This window comes from Camelus ferus, chromosome 35, assembly GCF_009834535.1.
Source record: "Camelus ferus isolate YT-003-E chromosome 35, BCGSAC_Cfer_1.0, whole genome shotgun sequence".
NCBI lineage: Eukaryota > Metazoa > Chordata > Mammalia > Artiodactyla > Camelidae > Camelus > Camelus ferus.
Window position 1 is genome coordinate 24437714 of NC_045730.1, and position 17871 is coordinate 24455584.

The following is a 17871-nucleotide window of genomic DNA, read 5'->3' on the forward strand; positions in this document are numbered from 1 at the left end:
CAGCCCCACCTATCAGCAGACAGGCTGCCTTAATACCTCCTGAGCCCACAGCCCCCTTTGGATGCAGCCTTACCCACCAAAAGACCCAGGATACAGGTCTACCCACCACTGGGCAGGCACCAGCCCCATGATTCCCTGGGCTCTGCCCTCCAGGGAACCTGCTCCAGCTTTCTGATCAACTTCACCCACCAGAGCACAGACACCAGACAGAAGAAAACCACAATCCTACAGCCTGTGGACCCACCTGCTCACCAGCAGGCCAGACCCTGCACTGCAACCAGCTGAGCCCCACCCTGCCCACCAGCAGGCCAACACAAGCTTCAGGACACCCCAGACCCTGAACCCAACTGCATCAGGAACCAGCTTCACCCACCAGCCATCTGACAGCAGACCCCTCGGCCCCATTACCAGACTCCAGGACCCAGCTCTACTCACCAGTAGGCCAGCAGCACTAGCCCCAGGACCTGGCTTCACCCTCCAGTGGGTGAGAAACAACCCTGCAGTCTTCTGGACCCCAATGCCCAATGCCACCCACTAGTGAGCCAGTACTAGCCCCCCTCAACCAGTGGCCTGCAGCTCCATGCACAGACCAAACAGACCAGGGGCCAACCAAGCTTACTAGACTACTCATATAGTCAAACTACCACAACAGAAAGACCCACACAGCCCTCATACGGGCACCCCGGGGACATATAGCTTGGGTGATGAGAGGAAAGGGAGCTGCTGGGATGCATAGGATGTCTCCTACAAAAGGCCACTTCTCCAAGGTTGAGAGACATAACCAATCTACCAGATACATAAAACTAAAAACAGCCACCCAGGCAAAATGAGGCAACAGAGGAACATCTTCCAAATGAATGAATAAGATAAAATCCCAGAAGAAGAACTAAATGAGGTATAGATAGGCAATCTACCTAAGAAAGTGTTCAGGGTAGTGCTAATAAAGATGATCAAAGAACTTGGGACTAGAATTGATGCAGAGTGAGAAGTTAGACGTTTTTAAAAAAGAGTTCGAAAATGCAAAGAACAACCAAACAGAGATGAAGAATACCATAATTGAAATAAAAAACACTAGAAGGCATCAACAATAGACTAAATGATACAGAAAACCAGTGAGTTGGAAGACAGAGTGGTGGAAATCACTGATGCTAAACAGACAGAAGGAAAAAAATGACAAGAAATGAAAACAGTTTAAGAAACCTCTGAGACAACATTAAGCACACTACTATTTGCATTATAGGGTTCCCAGAAGGAGAATAAAGAGAGAAAGGGGCCGAGAACATATTTGAAGACATAATAGCTGAAAACTTCCCTAACCTGGGATAGGAAACAGACATTCAAGTCAATATGCAAAAATAACTCAAAATGGATTGAAAACCTAAATGTAAGACCAGAAACCATAAAACTCTTAGATGAAAACATAGGCGTTAACACTCTTTGACGTAAATTGTAGCAATATTTTTGAGGGGTCTGTCTCTTAAAGCAAAAGAAACAAAAGCAAAAATAAACAAATAGGACCTTATTACACTTAAAAGTATTTGCACAGCAAAGGAGACCATCAACAAAACAAAAAGGCAACCTACTGAACAGGAGAAAATATTTGCAAAAGGTATGATGGATAAGGGATTAATACCAACATATATAGACAGCTCATACAACTCAACATGAAAAAACCCAAACAACCCGATTAAAAAATGGGCAAAAGACCTGACTGACATATCTCCAAAGAGGACATGCAGATGGTCAACAGGCACATGAAAAGATCCTTATCAACACTAATCATCAGGGAAATGCAAATCAAAACCACAGTGAGGTATCACCTCACAGCTGTCAGAATCCTCAAAAAGAACACAAATAACAAATGTTGTCAGTGATGTGCAGAAAATGGAACCCTCGTACTGTTGGTGGGAATGTAAATTGGTGCAGCCACTGTGGAAAACAGTGTGGAGTTTTCTCAAAAAAAAAAAAATATATAACTACCACATGACCCAGCAATTTCACTCCTGTGTATATATCTGAAAAAAAAATTAATTTGAAAGCTACATGTACCCCCAATGTTCACAGCAGCACTATTTACAGTTGCCAAGGTATGGAACCAACCTAAATGTTCATCAACAGGTGAATGGGTAAAGAAGATGTGGTATATATGTATACAATGGAATACAACTCATCCATAAAAAAGAATGAAATCTTGCCATTTGCAACAACATAGATGGACTTGGAGAGTATTGTGCTAAGTGAAATAAATCAGACAAAGATAAATATTGTATGATATCACGCATATGTGAAAACTAAAAAATAAAACAAATTAGTGAATATAACAAAAAAGTAAACTCACAGAGAGAACAAACTAGTGGTTACCAGTGAGGAGAGTGAAGCAGGGGAGGGGTAGGGGATTGATAGGTACAAACTACTATGGGTAAAATAAATAAGCTACAAGGATATATTGTACAACACAGGGAAGATAGCCAATATTTTATAATAACCATAAATGGAGTATAAGCTTTAAAAATTGTTAATCACTATGTTGTATGCCTGAAACTTATATAATATTATACATCAACTACACCTCAATAAAGAAAAAAATTTTTTAAACAGAAGAGACTGGACCACAAGGACCTTCCTTGTGCACAAAGCCAAGGATTTTAAACTTTAATTTGAGTGGTAGTGGCAAGCCTAGATGGTTTGAAATAAGGCAGTGACACGTGAGATTAGAGCAGTTTCTCAAAATGCGGAACCTGGAAGAGCATCACCAATGGTATTGGAAACTGGTTAGAAATGAAAATTCTCTACCCCAGCCCAGGTCCACTGAATCAGAAACTCTGGGGGTGGACCCAATTGTTTGTTTTAACATACCTTCCCTCCAGGGGATTCTTATAGATGCTAAAGTTTGAGAACCACTGGATTTGAGTTTAGAAAGATCACTCAGGCAGTCTGGGGCTGGGCATCTGGGTAGGAAGCTGCTGCAACACTTCAGAAGATGTGATGGTGAGGATTCATTTATTCATTTAACAAATATTCCTTGACTATCTACTATGTGTCAGACACTGTTCTAGACACTAAAGATTCCACAGTCAGCAAAGCAGAGAAAAACCCACATGGCAATGGAGCACACATTCTAATGCAAATAATAATAGCTACCATTTATGCAGTTCTGAGAACCTGGGACCCTCTCCCTGAGGGCTTACACTTGCACCTGGACAAATGTCTCCTAGAGCAACAGAATACAAATAAACTCTATGGGACTAAAAATAACTACATCCATACGCTGTTGGGGCAATTATGAACAATAGGCTACACAAAAGCCACAAACCAACTGTCAGTTCTGAGGTTCTGAGAGCAAAAGCAGGGTGCTGGGCATGATCTCTGCACACAGCACCACCAAGTGGGTGGGTGGACCACGTAAGTTATGCCTCCTGCCCAACCCACCAATCCACCCCTACCCTGACCCCATTTAAGGGACCAGCTCACCTCTGCCTTGGGGAGTGAGCATGGGTCCCTGACTCTTGCCTTTGCTCCCTTCTGCTGCAGCACAAGCCCCTATAAAGTCTTGCTTGAATTTCTGGTCTGGCCTCATCAATTTCTGAAGATTAAATTGTCCAAGCACCCAGGTCAATAACATTTAAAGAGCCCAAAGACTCGGATCAGTAACAATTTCAGATGCCGTCCTATAAATGGTTTATATATATTTCAGCCTCACAACAACCCCATCATATAGGTACAGTTTTTGCCTTCATTTTAGTTAAGGAAACAGTTTAAGTAGTAGAACGAGTAAGTAGTAGAGCCAAGATTCAAATCCAAGCTCATGCCCCAGACGCCATTGTCCTAGACATCATGCTATACTGTTCTCACAGTCTTATAGTGGCAATGGTGGTGAAATAAATTTATTAAAAATATATTATTTTAGCACCTACTGAGTGCAAGGCACTGTTTCAGGAATTTAGTTAGCAAGATCTCTCTGAATGGGAACTACATTCTAGTGAAAGGTAAATAATAAAATTAAGGAACAAGCAATATAAATAGTATATTAGAAGGTGATAAGTCCAACGGAAAAAAAGAAACACTAGAACGTGGTAAGAGAACATGATGGGAAGAGAGAGCTAGAGGGACAGGGATGGGCAAGTTGAGATATTAACAATGACTTGAAGCCAAGGGGTAAAGGGAGGAAGATCGTTCCAGGCAAAGGGAGCAGCTACAACTAAGGTCTCAATATGGGAACTGGGGAAGAACAGCCTGGAGGCCGGTGTGGCTGGAGCAGCGTGAGCCAGGGCTACAGAGCAAGAGAGGAGAGATTGCATGAAAATTTTGTAGGGCTTCGTTGGTTTTTATTCTGTAGAATGGGGAGCCACTGCAGGATTGGGAGAAGAGAAATGACATAATCTGACTTAGGTTTTATCAGATCAAACCTATTGTTTTTTGAGAACAGACTATAGGGGACCAGAAAAGACTGTTGGGAACAACTGCAATAACCAGAAGGGGGAAAACTGATGGTGGCTTGGGCTGGATGGGAGCAGTAAAGCCAACAGGTTCTGCTGGTGGATGGATATGAAGGGCAAGAGAAAGTGGATTCTGGGAAACACAGACGGAAAGGGGAAGACTGTGGAAGGAGGGTGGGCGTTTGGAGGGGGGTTGTTTTGGATAACAGGTGGATGTTGAATATACATTGGTTATACGGGGATCTGTATAAATATACTGAGATCTGAGAAATAAATTTTAAGAGTTGTAAGAAGACTGTATCTTAAATACAATAATGAAGATAATGTTACAAAAAAGTAATTAAAGCTATAGATTTGTCATTTATCACACGTTTACCAACTGTCAGGCACCATGGTGGACTCTATGGATCGGTTCATTAAATTCCAACAAAGGACGGGCGGGAGAGGTAGCAGGTATCTATTACTAGGGACCAGAAGAGTCAATGGTCTCTTCTCAGACAGGCTTTTTTAGGGAACTCTGGGATTAAAACAACACTAATAACACAGCTCTCTCTCCACCTCTAAGTGAGGCTAAGACATTGCAAGGCTCCACCCTTCGATCAACTTTCACTCTTCAAAGTGGGCCCCACCCAGCTGCCTCGCCCCACCTCGCCCCGCGCGTGCGCACAATGGCCCGTTCGCAGGGGGCGGGGCCTGAATGAGCTGAGCGCTCGAGCCTTGCCAGGAGTTGCGAGGCGAAGCAAGTGCCGCCTAGGCCGCGACAGTTGGCCTCCCGCTGGCCCGGCCCAGACCACGGTTACCGAGTAGGGAACACGAGCACCGCCGGGCTCACCTGCGAGCTCCCGAGCGGGGCGCCCCAGCCTCTCAAGGACGGCCGAGCGACGGTTACCCTGGAGAGCGCGACCCACGGGTGAGTGGGCGCGCTGCGGTCTGGCCGGCTCCTGCCGACCCCGCCCCTGCACTTGCCGAGCCCCGCCCCGCCGCCCAGGCCCCGCCCGTCCCGCGCCTCCGCTGCTGGATGGGTCCCGGCGTTTGCCCGCCTCGCTCATCTTTTTTCTCGTGTCCTCTTTTTTAGGAAGGGTATTTCATTTTGATTCTCTGTAGTTTCTGGGCGGCCCCGCGCGCCCTTTGGCTGTAGGGACTCCTTTCCGAGATCCTCCCGAGGGCCAATCATTTGATCCCGTTTTTAGGACACTTTGTGCATCTCAGCCTTCTCTAAGGGGACTTTACCTTGCAGGCGCGATTGATGATTTCTGGCAGGGGAAAAAAAAAAAAAAAGTTTGATGGACCGGAGAAGCCTTGTTAATCGACCTGTGGGGTCCCAGAAAGGAATGGTTTATGCTGCACAGATGCCGACCGACACACCTGGACCGTGGACCACAAAGGCCTATTTTGGGAACCAATTTTGTTTTTCAATTAAACACCCAAAAACTTTGGGAAGGGAAGTGTGGGAACTTTAGACTGTCTAATGAGACCTTTTCACAGTTCAGGAAACGGAGCCCCGGGTTGCCTGCTAGTTAAAGTGCTGCTCTGCCGTACCCTGCTGTGCCTAGGAACAGAAAAAAGTTAAATGGGGAAAGAAATGGGAGACTAGGCATACTGATGCCCTTGGGGTTTTAATACCACTATAAAAGTAAAGGTACTTTTCAGAGAGAGAAGAAGGTGACGAATTTTTGCATAGAAGGGAGTTTGAGATGGCAGGTTACATCATGCTTCTGTTAGATTAGAACCTCAGACTCTCAGGAATTTGATACTGGTGGGATTTTTTAATACCCATATAAACCCTAATACTGTTTAATAAAATTTGATTTCTGCAAATTAGAGAGTAAGGCATTGCCATTTCCTTTTGTTACAAATACAGCTTAGGAGTACAGAGGTCAAATATATTTTATATTAATTTTTTTGCCACAACTATCATTAAAGAAATAACTATATTTCAAAGTGCTGAAGGTTACTAGCAGAAACAGTGCTGCCACTGAATTTCCTCAAATCACTGAAATACTTAACCAAGAAATTTTGAGTTGATCTTTCCTATTTTTAGTTTCATTCTGTTTTTAATCAATAGTAAGTTGTAAGAGAGACCAAAATAAAAAACAGGGGGGTGGAATTTGCGTCACCACCAGATAGTATAGCCACTAGGGTTCCTAAAAGGGTGAAAATGCATTCATGTTCCTTTAGGTATTTTGGGAGAGTTTTGAAATGCCTGATGTGCCTAGAGTATGCATATTTCTCCTGAGAAAAATGGCGATTTCCCCATTCAGTTCAACTGAATGCAGAATATTTTCTGCTCTATTAAATGTAGCGTTTTTATATTGATAGTTGACATGATTGTTTTGTTTGAAAGTGACAAAAGGTTACATAGGTAACATTCACAAACATACTCTTTGAATGAATATGAGTAAATAAAAGTATTTTATTATATATCAAAAAGCCAAGCCTAAAGCAGAAATGGCTTCAGTAAAACAAAAGTTAAGATTGTACCACTGCTCTTAGAAAATTGGAAAAGCAGTATTAAGTACTACATCCATTAAATTCACATAAAAACATGGCTGATTTTAAAGCTATTTTTAATATAGTAAATTTGCACTTTCTTCTTTCATTTTTCTCCATGTCATTTTTTTCTGTGGAATACGTATATATATATAACGTATAATTATATATGTTAACGGGTTATCAGGCTGTACCACATACATCCAACTCACTTATTGGTCATAATTAGTATATTGTGCAGCAGTGAAGCAGTGAAACTTCCATTAAAATCGATGAAACTGGAAGACAAGGCTTTCACTGAAATGTGGCTTATGTGTTGTTTTGTCAGGTAGTCCAAATTTTACATAAATTTATGCAATAGTATAACGACATATTGCCTTAAAATGCAACATGAGCCTCAGCTTAAATGAATAAATAAGCATCAAAGTTTTAAAAAAGTCAAATATTAACAATACTTTAATTTACTTCGGTCTAGTCAATATATATATTGGCATGCACGTGGGAGAAATGCAAACAATGGGAAATCCATTCAGGTAATTGCTATTGTCATCAGAGTGAGAGCTGTATGACTCATTTAAATATGGAGCTAAGTCCAAACTACTGTGGAAATCATGATTTCCAAATAGAACTGTAAATGAGATAACCCTTAGAATGTTGCTTAAGTAATGAAACAAAAACCTAGAGGAGGTAGGAGGCAGCATAGGACCTTATTTTTCATAGAACTGAGTAAATCAGATTTACACATAGACTTGAAACAAATGACTCTGAGCCTCCCAACAGTCTCCATTATCTTTTTTTTTTTAATTAACATTTAGGGAATTTTGGGGCTACATCTCTCATCTTGAAGAAACATTTTTCTGAAATTCTGTCAATTTTATTTCCATCTCCTATTTTTTTCTCCTGGTAAATCTAGGTAAAGCTAAATTTATTACTCTTGCAAAAGCATTTATTATGGTTCCTTTTCATAAAACTTTTAAGTCTGTTCTCCAAACTCATCATTTGGTTGGGGTGGTGTTCACCGGATGTTAAGGATGGATATTTCTAATTGATGTGATAATTATTTTGCGTTTTCCTATTTGTACTTTAATGCTTTGCTTGACTTCTTTAACATAATAAGCATTTGTCATTATAATTGAAAACATTAAAAAAATATGAATTCATTTACAGGGTCTACTTTGTGAGGTCCGATTTTAATGTATGTCAGCCTATAGAAACATATTTAAATAGAAGAATGAATTCAAGGAATCATGGTGAAAATTCTGGGCACTTTATTTTAATAAATGACTATAATATACATTAATGTGTAATAATTATATAATATAAGATATATAATATAAACATGTTATATATTATATATAATATGTAAAATATAATAATATATAATAATAAATGTTAAATGAGTGATACAGTTTGGTAATAAAAGAAGAAGTCCGAGAAAACAAGTGCTAGATTATGTCTTTGAAAAACTGGCTGAACAGGTTACATGAAGTAGAGCTGAAAATTGAATTTCAAAGACTACATTGTTTTAAAATCAGTGACTCAGGATCACAACAGCCAGTTTCCACTGATTGCACCATTAGCCCATCTCCTCACCTTGGACCACAGTGATCCCAGTTCATGACCTGCAGTGATTGGCATGTCTCCAAGCAGCTAAGAAAAGGAAAAAAGGAAAACCATTGCTTCACAGCAAGAAGGAAAGGAAGACAGTGAGAAGACTGATTTTAAGTTCCCCTTTTTAGGGAAAAAAAAAAAGACAACATTCTGATGATGATGAAATAAAATAGTGGTGGGGTCTTTTGACAATCTACTGAGCAGTTACAGATAAGAGTGTGATTTCAGAAACGTGTCAACGCCTGAAATCCCAGGATCAGTAGGCAGCGCTTAGGGTATCCACCCGCGACTCCAAACTTGAGGAAGAAGCGAGCAATTCTCTGCATCGCTTTCAGGCTTTACTTTACTTTATTTCCACAATAGAGCATGAATCCTTCTCCATCTTGGAATTGAATGTTTAAAATGTGATTATATTTAATGAGATCCTCAACTTTAATTTTTTTTAAATGCTGGCTTTGTTTGTTTTTAAAGGGCCTTTTGAAACTGTCACTGTTATGTTATCTATTAATGTTGTTTTAACATCTTTCAGGAATAAGTGGTAATAAGACCTCAGTAGCCATGGCTAGTTGTGACGTGAAACCAAAATCAGTAAGTCATGCCAAAAAGTGGTCAGAAGAGATAGAAAATCTGTACAGATTTCAACAAGCAGGATATCGAGATGAAGCTGAATACAAACAAGTGAAACAAGTTTCTATGGTAAGAGTTATGCCTCTACAAACCTGAACTCAACGTGAGTTTGTTAGATGGAAAAAAGCATTGAAACAAAACAAAACAAAACAAACCACCAGTGACAAAGAATCAGAGAATACCGAAAGGGACTTCTGCTCCAGTCCTCTCATTTTACTGATAGGAGACTGAGGCCCAGGAGAAGGATTTTCAGGCAGCCTGGGGCAAGAGGTGGTTTCTCAGCACAGAAACATCAATAATTTTCTCGCTTTTGCAAAGCAACTGTGCTGTGTCAAATAAATCTTTTATGGTAAACCATAAAAGCAGAGTCTTTCCCCCTTACTAAGGTAATTTTGTTATCACATATTCAGTTTGCTGTGTCACTATTATTTCTTTCCTGTTTCTTTTTAATTTTAACCACGAATTAGAAAGGGGTTAAATCCTGTTTTCAGTGACAAAAATCTTAGTGATGAACTCCTGACTTTGGTTGTGTATTCCAGGCTTTTTTGAGAGATGAGAGACATGGTTTTGCTTTTCAAAGACTAGGCAGAATTCTAGACATGGCGTCATTTATAATGTCTTTTTAAAAATTCATTTATTCTACTAAATATTAGGAGGCTGACTTTTTAAGAACATTACACAATATGACATAGTATTCATAATTTAATTTGTATTTATTTTATTTTTTTTGTTTGTTTTTGGGGGATGGGTAATTAGGTTTATTTATTTGTTTATTTGTTGTTGTTGTTGTTTTTAATGGAGGTACTGGGGATTGAACCCAGGACCTTGTGCAAGCTAAGCATGCCCTCTACCAGTGAGCTATACCGTCCCCACTGTGTTTCAATTTTTAGATTGAGGTTATAACAAAGTGTTTATTATTAACTGGGTTTTTTTAAATTTTAAAAATTTTTTTTATTAATAACTCACTGTTTTTCACAGACTTAATTCATGTGTGGCTTTTTCATATCTCAATAAATTCTTTCTCTCCCTTCATTTGACTCTTTGATCTCTACCTAATACTCAAAAAAGTAGACAGGAAAAAGAATGGAGGCAATAACAGAGGTGAAATGTAATAGACGCTTTCATTTAATGGATGTTAGTTTAACAGATTATTAGAGTTGGTGAGGAATGAAATTAAAAATACTTATCAAATGAAAGATTTGATTGATGACCATGACTTTCATATATCAGTTTTCTCATGTCTACTAACATTTTACTCTTTGGTCCCTGTTAGCAAGAAGTAGTTTTGTATTACTCTATCGTCTGGGGCTTTTAAATAGGTAAAACACAAATTAGCATTTTAAAGCTGTTAAAAAATAAGTTTCATACACCTTGCCTTAAGATTGGGATGCCCCTAAAAGATGTCTGAGACCCAGGGTCATAGAGGCAAGGTCATCATACAGGCACTGCCGCACCCCAACCCCAACCCCAACTGTCAACTGACATAAGATCAGATGTAAGGGAACACAAAGAACGTTTTAAAAGGGGAAGTCCCCAAAAGCACCTGAGAGGGGTGTGTGTGTGTGTGTGTGTGTGTGTGTAATGAAGGGAAGAGCAACCTTATCCACTGTATGACTTGATAATTAGAGACATTTTGCTTTTTATTTCTGTGCGTATTTACTGGGTTCCTACCACATCCAAATTTCTTTGCCAGGTGCTTTAAGAAGATAAATACATAAGCATGTGCCTGACCTCAAGAAATTTAGTGGGCCACTGGGAAGAGTACAGGATTTGAAGTCAGTCTTCCCAGGCTTTGCATCCTGGCTACCTTCCTTGGCTGGGTAACCCTGAACAAGTTTTGTAACCCTCACTGAGCTCAACAGTGCCTACTTTAGAAAATTGTCATGGGAATTAAATGAAAGAATGTGTTGAAAGTGCCTGATATTGTCTTGCTCAACAGTCATTTGTCAGGTGAATGAATGGTGTTTGGTGAATGATAGCTTTTATTATTCTTACATATTGGAGTGGAAAAGATTAAAAAGGGCAAGAACAGTAAAACCATAGGCAAGTGAAAATAGATGCCAAAAAAAAAAAAAAAAAAAAAAAAGGAAGATAAAATTGCTTCCTTTGGGGACAATCCTCCAAAAAGGCTTTATGCCCCCAGAGGCATTTTCTGTGAACTTCATAGGAGGGACAGAATGATAGCTGAAGGCTTGCCTTGATGGGCAGTGGCCTGAAGGGTCTGAGCGACATTCTTTGTCCTTACCTGAAACGTGTGTTCTTACAGACGCTGTTAGTGCTTACTGACCTCCCTGCCTGAGGAGACTTAGCTTGAGGACCGTATCCCCCTTCCACCATTCTCTAAGGAATGAAGGTTTCCTCAGCTGGATGGGAGTGATGGAGTAGAAAGCCAAGAAGAAAAACTTATGAAACAGCAAAGGGGGTTATAAAAAGAAAAAAGTCTAGAGGATGATGAGACAGAAACAGTGTAGCTGTTTGGAGCCCTCCACCCCCGCTCACACACACACACACACATAAAGTGGCTGTGAGTCCCCTGAAAAAGCAGCAGGTGTACAGTCTCTTCACTGACTGAAGTGGTTTTGGGGATCCGAGTAAATGAAAGAGCCTGCTGTTGGCACCAAGAGGGAGACAGTGGTCATGGTTTCCTGAGAGTATCTTCTCTCTGCCGAGGGTAATGGAAACAACAGGAGGCAGGTTCGACCTAAGGGATGGAAAGCATCGCTTCTTTCCCTGACATGCATGTCGGCGAGCCTGCCGAGGTCCGTCAGGTGTGCCGCTACCCGTGCTTGCTAATTCCTAAACAAAGGAGGCGACAGAAGAAAGAGCAAGCGTGTTGTTAGAAAATAAAGGATGTGTATCCTTTTGTATTCGTGGCATTTTCATAGTCCAGTTTGGAAGCTTTTGATTTATCAGTAGGGAGTTGGAGGATGCAGAGCTGCCCGTAGGAATGGTGTCGAAGAACAGGACTTGACTGATGTTCATGGCATGAATACAAAGTCTGAACAGTAGGTTGTTGGCAGTGGTAGAGTACCTCTCACAAAATCCGGAAGAAACATACCTAACCACAGCAGCGATGCAGTGACCTGACCAAAAAGGTATAATCCATGAATCAGAGGAGAATGTCCAAACTAGATCAAGCCAAACAATCATGTAAACAAACCAATATGGCAGGAGAAGGACTAGTGGGGAGAAGGTAAGAAGAGATTGCTGAGGCGTGTATTCATGACCTTGTGTTTCCATTATAAATTGAGCTTCAAGGTATGAACTTGAAATACAGACTTGAGAAAATACATACGCACCTTTAGTTATCTCTAGCCTAGCTGCTTCCTTCCGTCACTCCTGTGGCATCAACCACCAGTAGTCGGTGTTTTCAGAATGAGCCCTGGGCCGAGTTCCTCCTTGGGTATTATTTTTAGAATTTAGTAAGTAATGAGGCTTAAAATCGTTTGTAACCATAAGAAGAATAAAGTTGACTTTGAATGGTTTATCTTGGTCACAGAGTAGAAATTCTAGAAATTGGGATCTCGGAAAAAGCACTGAAACTGTTGTTTGGCAGGATAAGGTTGCAACCTAGTGTGTTTTGTGTGTGTGTGTGTGTAGATGTCTCTAAGAGCTCAAGTATTTTTAAATTTAATTTCTACTTTAATTTTCTGATGTGGTTGTACTTTTAACTGTTTGATAGTAAAATATTACATAAAAGTAAAACCGGTCTTACAGTATCTGTCTTCTGGTTTTTGATACACAGGTAGATCGTTGGCCAGAGACAGGCTACGTGAAGAAACTTCAGAGAAGGGACAATACTTACTATTACTACAACAAACAGAGGGAGTGTGATGACAAGGATGTCCACAAAGTGAAAATTTATGCTTACTAGTCCTTCCTCTTTGTGTTACTTGACAGTTTCTTTTCAAAATGCATTGCTTCATTCCATGTCATGTCAGTGTTCCTCATTTCACAAAATACTCCAAAATGCAGACTTCAGTGGAATGTTTGCGACACAAAAGCCATGGAACTTGGTGTCTCTTAATCATCCTGTTCTGTTCTAGCCGGTTGTGCCCGCCTGGGTCTGGTTCTCCCTGGTTTAAGGATAGCGCACAGCTGCGACACAGGGGAGGGAAGAGCCCTTTGTGAAGCCTTTCCAGGGGTTGTAAAGACGTTCTGTAGAGGTTCGCGGTCCCCCTACCCCAGCCGTTACATCTTCACCTTGAACCTCTGATCTACAGTTTGTGGCCTGAGGGCTTTCTCTTGCCTCTGGAGTCCTTTTCCAGTTGCTAAGTTGCCTGGAAACACCAAGGCATGATGGTGCCTGGGGCAGACGGTCATCAGAGGCCCTGCCACCCGGTACCCCAGGAGGAATCAGCCTGACACTTACCTTGTCGCAGGCACAGCATCTCACTGGCTGACGAAGTCTGTTGCTTGTCTCCCTTCATTGCCCCTCCTCCCACTCCCCTGCCAGGGCTTCATTCCCTTCTGAATCGCCTCCTTGCACTTGAAGCCGCGTCCTGGGGTCAGCATCTGCCCCCCCCCCCAATGAACAACACGTTCCAGTGCTGCCTAGACTCACTGCAGAAACAGCCCAAATGCTCACAGGCAAGGAAGCTGATAATTAACCTGTGAGACTTGTGAAGTCACCCCAAATTCGAGAGTCTTGAGGGCTTGGAGATTAAATGGATGAAAGATATCTCTTTTTTTGTCACTTTTTTGGTCACTCTTAAGACTTTTTATTTGTTACTATTTAGTACTTTAAATAGATTTGGGGGTAGGGGCTCATATCCGTCAATTCATTCAACTTCAGATCCCATTTTCCAGAACTGTCTGCACCGTGAAGTGCCATTAGTTTTTCCCAGTTCAAAGTTGTGCTTTTGTTAGAGCAGGCAGATAGCTAGATATGAGCAGAGAAAGGGGGACACAAGCCAAATGGCAGGAATTGGGCAAAAAGGAGGGGCACAAAGTGCAGGAAGCCATACATCACGTAAGCAACAGGCACCCCTGAGCAGACAAAAGCAGGAACCTCTGGGCTGATAAAAATCACACGTTCCATGGTGACAAGTGGTCCGGAGGCCGAAGAAGGTGGGGAAAGATAGGAATCTCCAGTGTCCAAATGTAACCTTTTGCTCATCATGCCCTCATTTCAATAAAATTAGCCTTGCAGATCAGAAGTGCCCATCATGCACTGACGCCAGGACACTCCCCATCCAGACTGAGTAAGGACAGAGATCCCTCCTGCCCTCAGGAAGGTGGAGCTGGGATGGAAATTAGGGAGTAAGACCCCCAAACCCTGCTCTCTGCAGTGGATATTCCGCCCATTCATTTTTACACCCTGTGTAACCAACTTGGCCAAGGAAACTCAGGGCAGCTGCTCACCTGAGCCTGCCCGCTCTCCCCTTGAGAGTGGACTATCTGACACTTACTAAATCCTCACTTTACTTTCTTGAGATCCGTGTCTGTTCCTAAATTCTTTCTGTGATGAGACAAGAACCTGATCCCTGGCAACACGTTTTCAGAGCAGGCGCGTCGTGGAATGGATGAGGAGACTGGCAAGCCTCTCTCAGGTCTTTCCCAGTGCCGCCTGGGATCATCTTATTTACTACTTCTTTCAAGACATTTATTTTTCTGTACCTCTCTGGCCATGATTTCTAGCACCATCTTCTGGGGTGGCAGATGACTAGGAGTGAGTATAAGGTCTTCTGAACCAGCTGATGCTTTTAAAAAGAAATCTACTGTGATGAAAGAATTGCCCCCAAAGACAGCCACGTCCTTACCCCTGGGATCTGTGGCTGTGGTACCTTACATGGCTAAAGAAACATGGCTGGTGTCATTTAGTTAAAGAACTGGAGATGGGGAATTTATCCTGGAAAACCTGGGTGGGCCCAGTGTAACCACCGGGGTCCTTAAAGAGGGCAGCTGACAAGTCAGAGAAGGAGATGTGATGATGGAAGCAGAGGTCTGGGGGGTGCGAGGAAGGAGCCACAAGCCAAAGAACACATCCAGCCTCCAGAAGCCGGAAGAGGCCAAAAAATGGATTCACCCCATAGAGTCTCCAGAAGGAAACAGGGCCCTGCCAACACCTTGGTTTTACCAGATGACACCCATTTCAGACCGCCGGCTTCCAGGTCTGTAGGAGAGTAAAGTCGTGCTGTTTTACGGCACTCAGGGCATGGTGACCGTCACAGCAGCAGAGGGCACAACAGTCCTACAAAGACTAGACGGACAGGCGAGCATCCACGGTCGTGAAGTCAACGTGAGCATCAGTCATGCCTGCCAGTTTTCCCCCCATTTTTTAAATTGAAGTATAGTCAGTCTACCACACTGCGTCAGTCTCCAGTGCACAGCACAATGTCCCAGCCACATGTAAACACACATACATCCCCCCAACACTCTCTGTCATCACAGGCTAAAAGATGCTGAATACAGTTCCCTGTGCTACACAGTACAAACCGGCTGCTTATCCACTTTATACATAGTAGTTAGTATCTGCAAATCTCAAACTCACAATCTATCCCCTTCCTTCCCCACCACCTGCTACCCCGACAACCACAAGTCTGCCCTCTATGTCTGTGAGTCTGCCCCTGCCCTGCAAATAAGTTCATTTGTTTCTCCCCTCCAGATTCTGCATGTGACATCACACAGTGTTCCTCTTTCTCTCTCTGGGGCATCCCCCCCAGAACGTGGCAAACCGCACCATTCTACCCTTTTTATGGCTGAGCAGCATCCCAGTGCACAGATACACTGCAACTTCCTCATCTCGTCATCCACTGACAGACATTCAGGTTGCCTCCCTGTCCCGGCTACTGTAAATAGTGCTTCTATGAACACTGGGGTGCATGCATCCCCTCGAATCAGATTTCCCTCCAGACACATGCCCAGAAGTGGGTCTGCTAGATCACGTGGCAAGTCTGTTCTTAGTTTTCCAAGGGATCTCCACACCGTCCTCTGTAGCAGCTGCACCAAACCACATTCCCAGCAACCCAGTCGGAGGGCTCCCTCCCCTCCACGCCCTCTCCAGCATTCCTTGCCCGTGGACTTTTTAATGTTCGGCTTGCCGTTTTTGACCACGGATGTTGGTCAGGCAGTTGTCGCCTAGAACGCTCTCAGTAATTAGCGTGAATGTTCTAAATGCCATTGTATCTTTCTGCAGTAAGACTCACTTCAGAAACATGGCCCTTGGGACCACGAGATGCAATTTTGGCTCACTGAGTCCCTATGACGAGTGTTTTCCCAATGTGCCTCATGGTGAGCGTAGCTGGTTCTTTCATGTTTTGCCAGTTACTCTTAGAAAACAGATAAGCCACGTTCTTCTCGGCTCCTTTTTGGGCCACTTTCCCTAAATGCTTGTTACTGCCACAGTGTGGCTGAGAGTGCTGTCCACAGTCATTCGTAGTAGAATGTCTGTTGGGTGGTGGGACTCGGTCTACGAGGACATCAGCCTCCCTGTCAAGAGAATGCCAGTCCTGTTGCATGCTAGACGCTGGGGCCCGGCTTCAGGAGTAGCTGTTCTACCCAGAACACGCAGTCGCCAGTTCCAGACTGCAGACTGAAGCAGCAAGGGGGCCAGGCCGTCAAGCTTGGCTCTGGCTTCCGCAGTCCCAGCGATCACTGTGGAATTAAATACCCCTCTCCCCCGGGGATCGGGGATCGGAAACCTCCTTGGATTCTTCCATTAAATTGCACGTGGCAATGCTTGCCAAGAAGCTGCTGATCACCCACGAACCATGTGAGCTGCTCTAGAAAATTAATCAAAGCCAAGGACGGGGCTTTCAGAAGCTCCAACCTATACTCAGTTGCTCAGAGCCCTGCTGTGGGTCTCCCCACCCTGAGTCTCTTACATCTCACACAAAACACTTCTGCTCACCACATTCATGGAAGTTCTATCCCCCCACACTGAGCAACTTTCTGTGACACTAGCTGGGTGTCACACATTTGAACTCAATTCTGACACCGTCTATCCAGACTGTTCCCTACCCCCACCACATATACTTCACATGCCAGTCACAAGTCTGTGCTTCTGGAAGGTGACATATGTTTCTTAGTTGGAATTGAACTCAAGACTCAACACCTTGGTGCGCTGCCAGTAAGTCTGGTAAGGAGAAGGGCTTTTCCAGCAAGACTTAAGTGCCATTTTTTTTTTTCCCAGTATATTTTCCACCCACGGGGTGGCTTCCCATTGTCCTCAGGGCACCCATTCCAGTCCAGACAATTTAGTTTGGTCCTTGATTCAGAAGGACAGCCAAAGACAATTCTGAATAGTTTTGCTTGTTCATGACTTTAGTTCATCAGCCTCACAGACGGGACAGCACATCCACATGGGAAGGGCAGAGCCTGCTCCAGGGCCTCAGTGAGCCCGTCGCCCACTTAACTTTGGAGGAGCCATGGACAGCGATGGGTGCTAATTAGGGCTATTATGGTGATCACTTTGCAATGTATACAAATGTCGAGTCATTATGTTGTCCACCTAAAATCGACATAATGTTCTATGTCAAGTTATATTTCAATTTTTTAAAAAATGAAAATAAAAATAAGGAATGCACACATGAGGACTGAGTTGTGGTATGAAATGTATTTCTTCCTGACCTATCTGTCAAGTAAAAAATATTGAAAGTCACAGCTTGACCTCAGCCAACCACACCCTGATTTTATTTTATTTTTAAAATTTTTTCTTTTTTTTCTTGAGGGGGAACTCATTAGGTTTATTTATTACATTTTTTGA

General features: G+C 42.7%; 2 protein-coding genes across 2 annotated transcripts in view; one reads left to right on the forward strand and one right to left on the reverse strand.

Moving 5' to 3' along the window:
- The window catches only part of DCLRE1C (DNA cross-link repair 1C), a 77933-nt gene extending 72557 nt beyond the window's left edge, over nt 1–5376 (reverse strand). The window contains exon 1 of the mRNA XM_032473877.1: nt 5269–5376. The gene's annotated coding sequence lies outside the window, so the exon portion shown is untranslated. The remainder of the gene's footprint in view (nt 1–5268) is intronic.
- MEIG1 (meiosis/spermiogenesis associated 1) lies at nt 5123–13832 on the forward strand. Its single transcript, XM_032473891.1, has 3 exons — nt 5123–5346; nt 9067–9233; nt 12910–13832. The coding sequence occupies exons 2-3, from the start codon at nt 9096–9098 to the stop codon at nt 13036–13038; spliced, it is 267 nt and encodes an 88-aa protein (XP_032329782.1). The 5' UTR covers nt 5123–5346; nt 9067–9095; the 3' UTR covers nt 13039–13832.
- Nucleotides 13833–17871: the final 4039 nt, after the last annotated feature.

Coding starts and splice junctions, on each gene's coding strand:
- MEIG1 (XM_032473891.1), top strand. CDS start 9,096: ATGGCTAGTTGTGACGTGAAACCAAAATCAGTAAGTCATGCCAAAAAG. Junction 9,234..12,909: donor AAGTGAAACAAGTTTCTATG/GTAAGAGTTATG, acceptor TTTGATACACAG/GTAGATCGTTGGCCAGAGAC.